The following is a 6,835-nucleotide window of genomic DNA, read 5'->3' as shown; positions in this document are numbered from 1 at the left end:
AGTTTCCCCTTTTCCTTCCCTCTGTTCCGTTTCTTTTCTTAGCTGTCACAGAAATAGCAGCAGTCAGGTTGGAGTCAGCCAGCCCGAGCTGTACAGCTGCTCTCACACACAGAGAGATGGAGGCTGAGATATGGAGACGCTGGCTGGGGGAGGGAGAGGGGAGACAACAAGAGAGACTTCAGGTTTTTGTATGATGCTTTTTCGTCGTGGGGACAGGGGGCCACGGTGATACAAACCCATAGAGCCGCTGTACAAAAACCCTCCTGCCATTAACAGCCATTGTGTAGACTGCTACGTGCTACCTGGGAGAGCCGGGAGAGTAGAAAAATCAATAGTCTGAAGGCTGCACACTTTGGAATTGAAAAGTCCATGTTTATGCAGAGGATCTGCTTGGAATTTTTTTTTTAATTACTTTTAATTCACATGTGCAGCATTGGCATGCTTCTTTCACTCGCCTCGACAAAAACAAACATATTTGCACAGTATGAGGCATAACCTGCATGTTTTAACCTCCGTCATCCCCTGGATTATTACACTGTGTCTCAACATGCTGATTATGGGACGTTTTGAGACTTTTTGGTAGAGGAGATACTCAGTGTGACACTGGATCTGAAGCTTACTTTGGAAAGGGAACAAAACTCACCGTTTTGGGTAAGTAGCATCTCTCACTGCTTCACTTCACTGCAACAAACTTACAATAGTAGACATGTTGGTATGAAAGGGAAGGTAAAACTCCTAATATGAAAAAGTTGAAATATTGAGCTGAAGACAGAACACTGTGACCTACACTGACCCTGCTTACTTTGGAAAAGGAACCAGACTGACAGTTTTAGGTAAATATTTCAGTTACTTTGTTTTTATAGTCATATTGCTTTAGAGTTTTGGCACAATCAGTAAAAACGTTGTAAAGATGATTGTGGTAGAGAAAGACTTGAGAGTTTCCTGCTCAGTTCTCTGCACTGTGACAATGCGAACGAAGCTTACTTTGGAAAAGGAACCAAACTGACTGTTTTGGGTAAATATTTCAGTTTATTACCTTTGTTTTAATAATTGTCATATTGCTTTAGAGTCTCAGCATGAATAGTAAAATCGTTCTAAAGATGATTGTGGTAGAGAAAGACTTCAGAGTTTCCTGCTCAGTTCTCTGCACTGTGACAACTTAAACGAAGCTTACTTTGGAAAAGGAACCAAACTGACTGTTTTGGGTAAGTCAAGGACGGTCTAAGCTGAACACATGTAATAAGCTGTACAATGTGTGTGCTTCAATAAGAAGTATAATGTACTTGGGTCTATGTAGTTTAAGCTGAGCGCTCAGTGCTTTTTGATATTAAGCTTGAGCGCTGTGCCAATTACGAAGCCTACTTCGGCCAGGGAACAAAACTGACTGTTGTCGGTAAGTAAGACATCAGAAAATCTTCCCATTCATGTTTCTGTAGGAGAAGTTCAAACACTTCACAGACAGGTTGGTTGTTGAGGGAGAATGTTAGTGTTACACAAAAACCAGACGGCAGTGCAGCAAATGTTGGTATTGGATTTAAAGAAAAGTCATATTTGATATAAACAAACATTTAAATGCACCGGAAAGCAAAGAAGCAAAGTAAAAGCAGCATGTTGGGCTGGTTTGAGCACTGATGGAGTACACCGTGACGGTGGTGTTAATGAAGCTTACTTCGGTGGAGGAACAAAGTTAACTGTTTTAGGTAAGAAATCAAATCAAATTAAAAAAATACCACTGTAATTAGAGTGTTTCATACTTCAATTTACTGCACTTATCCTCTTTAAAGATTCAGTTCTGCTCAAAGTTTTCTTTCTTTAGCTAAAACACTGATGGTTGGAAGCAATACGACTGTATTCATGCCATGACTAAACTGACTGTTCTTGGCAATGTGAAATAACGTTTATCAGATTGATAAGTCAGAAGTTTGTGTTGCATAGAACTTGGGAAGCAGGAAAGTTGCAAAACTAAAATGCAAAGAAGCAGAGTAAAAGCAGCATGTTGGGCTGGTTTGAGCACTGATGGAGTACACTGTGACTCTGGTGCTAATGAAGCTTACTTCGGTGGAGGAACAAAGTTAACTGTTTTAGGTAAGAAATCAAATCAATTGAAAAAAATAGCACTGTACTTAGAGTGTTTCTTACTGTACTTAAGTCTAGTTTACCAAAGAAGCAAAGTAAAAGCAGCATGTTGGGCTGGTTTGAGCACCGATAAGGTGCACTGTGGCTCTGGTGGTTATGAAGCTTACTTCGGTGGAGGAACAAAGTTAACCGTTTTGGGTAAGAAACCAAATCAAACTAATTAAAAAGCCTTACTGTACTCATTCCTAATTTAAGTTAAGCTTAAACGGCGTGTCAGTACAAAGCCTGTTTCAGCCAGTGAACTAAACTGAATGTTGCTGGTAAGTTAAGATAAAGTCTAACAGGGTGATAAGTGAGATGTTTACACTGCATAAAACGTGTGAAAACTGTAAAATTTCATTTATGACCAATCTAGAGAAGAAAAGCAGAGTAAAAGCAGCATGTTGGGCTGGTTTGAGCACTGATCACGTACACTGTGACTCAGACTGAAGAGGCTTACTTTGGTGGAGGATCAAAGTTAACTGTTTTAGGTAAGAAATCAAATGAAAATACAAAAATTGTTGGTCATTTTTAAGAAATGCAGAGGATTCTTCTCTAGTGAGTTCCTTTAAATTAGGTGCTGCTCAGTGCTCAGAGTTTTTTGTTCTTAAGTTTTAACACTGTGTCAGCGCGAAGCCTATTTCGGCCAGGGAACTAGACTCACTGTTCTGGGTGAGTTAACTTGGTAAAAGAGATGGTCCCATTGCATGGATGTGGTTTAAACATCCTTTAGGTATTGGTTTTAAAAAAGGTAAGTTACATTTAATACAAAACTAAAAAGTAAGTGACAGAAGGTTAAAAGCAGCATGGTTTGAGCACTGATCAGGTGCACCGTGACTCTGGTGGTGCTGCAGAGGCTTACTTTGGTGGAGGAACAAAGTTAACTGTTTTAGGTAAGAAGACATGAAATGTTGGATTCTGTTAAGATGTTTTGGACACTAAAGATCCTCCAAGGCTCTACAGACTCCCAACCACCAAGGATACAGCATGATTGAACCCTGTTATACTGTATCACACTGATTATTGCTGGTTGAAATTACCACAAAATAGTCCCAAAAGCATGTGGATGTTTAAGAGGTGAAAGTTACTAAAGGAGATCAAACTCTTCAGTAAACTAAAGTAGACTAAAGTCTGGAAATGGCAGAGAAAGACAGAGAAAGTTGGAAATCATGTGAAAGGGGCAGAGACGAAGAGAGGCAGTAGGGAGACTTTTGTTACAGCTGAAGGTCTCTGTGCTCCTACAGCGAGGCTTTCTTTGGAGCTGGAACTAAACTCACCGTTTTAGGTAAGAAAACACGCAAAAAAACAGCTCAGGGCCGGACTCTCAGCTTGTTTGTATGCTATGATTATGGGCAATATTAAGAACACGTCTAATAGACATTTGATTTGATGGTAGTGAGCAGAGTGTGCTCAGTTTAAATGTGTGAAAGAAGTTAATGCAGAAGACAGTTCATGCCAGTAAAAACAATCCTATAGTCTGGCTTCTCCAGTCAAAGTGCTGCAGCTAGAAAACATTTGGCTCTACGCCCAGATTAGTACTCTCACAGCCACTTCTTATCAGCGCTGTCAAACACTGTGAGTTCCCAGTCAGAGGCTTACTTTGGAGCTGGAACTAAACTCACCGTTTTAGGTAAGGCAATTACTAAACTTACGTAATGCAACAAGGCTGTTTAATTAACATAATATTCCATAGGATATAATGGAAATGTTGTGTTCTAATCTTAAATATACCCTAAATTGAGGGTTTAATGGTATTAGTAACTAATACAATTTGGTATGACTATGTATTGTTTCAACAAAAGTTTTTCTTAAAAAAAGAAAAAAGAGCCCAATGTCAGCGTGCAGCTGTCAGTGGTGAGCGGCTGAGCAGTTTTCCTGTAGCCTCGTATCAGTGTGAACAACTACGATCCTGCTTACTTTGGCAGTGGCACCAGACTGACAGTGTTGGGTAAGAAAATAACAAAAAACCATGAGCAGAAATGTTTGTATTGTGCCTTTATCTTAACTCAAATCTTAGAAGTAGCTGAAAGTTAGCTTTTAGTTAAGAAAAGAAAGAAAGAAGTCTTTCAGTGTCTTTGCTTGAGCAGCATTGTTTTGCTTTGTGCCTAAACTGCAAAAGAAATAATTAAGGAATCTTTTCTAGAGAAAAGAAAGGATATTTGGTCTAGAAACCTGACCTAATGCATTCTTTTCAAGCTCTAAAAATGGCAATGAGTGCATAGCAAATATTTGCTTGGTTGCTGGAATGTCTTGCATAAAACAGTGTATTCAACAAGTCTATCAAATGATATGAATGACATTATGAGAAGGATCCATGCCATAAAGTAAATTGGAATTTATATCTGGAGTCACAAATGGCGTTAAAAGAAGTAAGCCATCTTTCAGCCGTTGTAGATCTTTGTCAGTTTTTTATATGCGAGTCAGCGGTGTGCTCCAACACTTACCCTGCTGAATTTGGAGAGGGAACCAAACTAACAGTTCTTGGTAAGATCACAGCAGCATAAAGCCTTTCTTTCTCTTACGGAATTACATTTTGATGTGTCTTAGTGTGAGCTCTGTATCCCGTAACAATTTTGGTTGTGGTTAATGGATCTCCTGATTCATTCTGGGTTCTGCATGTCTAAATTCTGGTATTTCTATGTCACATGAAGATGAGAGTTAATATTGCACATTGGTTTGCTGTGAGTCCATAGGCAGCTTACATTTTGTTGGTGTCATCTGTTCTTGCAGAACCAGACCATGCTATCAACCCACCAACAGTGAAGGTGCTTGAACCTTCATCAAAGGAGTGTCGGAAGCAGACAGACGGAGAGAGGAAGAAGACCATTGTCTGTGTGGCCAGTGGATTCTACCCGGACCATGTCACTGTTGACTGGGAGATCGACGGGGAGACTCAAACCGCTGGTGTGGCCACTGATCAGGCTGCCCAGCGGGAAGGCAAGACGTACAGAATCACCAGCAGGCTGAGGGTCCCTAGAGAATACTGGTTCACACTCGGCAAAAACTTCACCTGCATCGTCAACTTCTACAATGGAAGTGCAAGAAATCCTTATCCCGAGACAGTTCTGGGTGTTGAAGGTCTGTTGTTCTTGGTTCTTTTGGATCTCAGAAATGATCTAATCTGAATCTTTTTGTTTTGGGGGGGAAATGATTATCTATCCCCATCTAATCCATGTCTTGTTCTTCTAGCATCAGGTGAAGAAGAAGGCGGCATGACAAGAGGTAAACATTACTCTGGGATTAGTGTTTGATTTCCATGTGTGATCTCCACAGAGTGCACCGGCCGTTTTCTCTTCATGTCACTGACTGTTTGTACATGTTTGAACTTTCTGCAGAGGATTATATGAAGATCTCCCAGACGGCCAAACTCTCCTACGGTCTTCTAATCATCAAGAGCAGCCTCTATGGAGCCTTTGTGGCCTTTTTGGTGTGGAAGCTTCAGGTTTGTCCCACAATGACTTTCCTCTTATGTCATTTGACATTAATATGGGAATGAACAATAATCAAAGAGCTCATGATGCCGTGTCCTGTCTGTTGCAGAAAAAAGGAAAACAGAACTACAGAGAGCTGAGCCCTGAACAAAGGAAATCTATGGGGAACAACAGTGGTGAATTCTATAAATAAAAAAAACCAAAAAAACACATTTGCATTGTGTTAAACTAGATGGAGAGCTCTATGCATATTCTTTGGCATCACATTTTTAGAAGTACTTAGTTCTGTGTGTTTGTGAATAATTTGATTCACTTTTTTAATTCTTAATAAAAGTATTTCAGAGAATCTCATCAGTCTTGTGCTTCCTTTTCTCTATACAGAGGTTGTTTTCTGATGACATCTCAGACAGTTAAACTACATTCATATATCAAAATCTATATCTGGGTCGGTCTTCATATCAGACGGTAGATTTAAATAGGTTAGACGTTGCTCTCGCATCTCATGTGACACCAAACATCACTTTATCCACAGACTGTGTCAGGTATTTTTAGCTGCTCGCCTATGTGCATCTTTTCTGAGAAATCAGAAGTCATTTCTCAGCTGTATAATGTTGAAACACCTCAGCTCAGGGAAATTCATCAGCAGGTTCATTTGGGTCTTAATATTTTCCATTTAGCAAACTGAAAGGTGACTAAAGTCTCTCCAGGGACATTTGATATGATTACATTCCATCAACCAAGGTGTTTTATTCTTTGCAAGAAATCATTTGAACTTGTTAAACTGGGTTTATTTATAGTCACGCTTTGTGTCCAAACTTTTGACTGATATAGGAACTCATATCTATCTTTTTTCACTTTACACGAGTGAGAAGCTAACGACGGCTTACATTCTCTACATGAATAAAGCAGTTCTTCCTTTAGTTCAAACAGCGTCAGTAGGAGAGTAAATGGGAGAGTGTGAGTCGGCCACCTAACAACAGGAAACCAACGTTCTAGTCTGTGTACAGAATAAGGTCAGAGCTGTTGTTAGGGTTGGGGGGGGACGTGTTGAAAGCGAGCAGAGGAGCAGAGAGCGAGAGCAGAGGAGAGGATGTGGTCACAGAGCAGCCTGCAGAGTCTACTCGCTGCTGGGAAACGATGAAGGTGCAACCTTCCTCTTCACCACAACCTCCGGCTGCAGAGTGCAGCTGCATCTCTGCACCAACGCCTCGCACTGCAAGGCTCCGAGCAAACAGCTGGATAAACGTACGTTTCTGGGTCAACACAAGAGACGCAAACACACACAAATG

At 40.5% G+C, this 6,835-nt stretch overlaps 1 gene segment (V, D, J or C); it reads left to right on the top strand.

Moving 5' to 3' along the window:
- The first annotated feature begins 1,855 nt into the window (after nt 1–1,855).
- LOC117935525 lies at nt 1,856–5,745 on the top strand. The segment is given in 5 exon segments: nt 1,856–2,274; nt 4,846–5,193; nt 5,311–5,337; nt 5,451–5,557; nt 5,656–5,745. Coding segments are annotated over 5 exon segments (873 nt in total).
- The last annotated feature ends 1,090 nt before the right edge of the window (nt 5,746–6,835 follow it).

Source organism: Etheostoma cragini, chromosome 20 (assembly GCF_013103735.1).
Source record: "Etheostoma cragini isolate CJK2018 chromosome 20, CSU_Ecrag_1.0, whole genome shotgun sequence".
NCBI classification, from domain to species: Eukaryota; Metazoa; Chordata; class Actinopteri; order Perciformes; family Percidae; genus Etheostoma; species Etheostoma cragini.
Note: the sequence above shows the minus strand (reverse complement) of the source record. Positions and strands in the feature narration are given on the sequence as shown.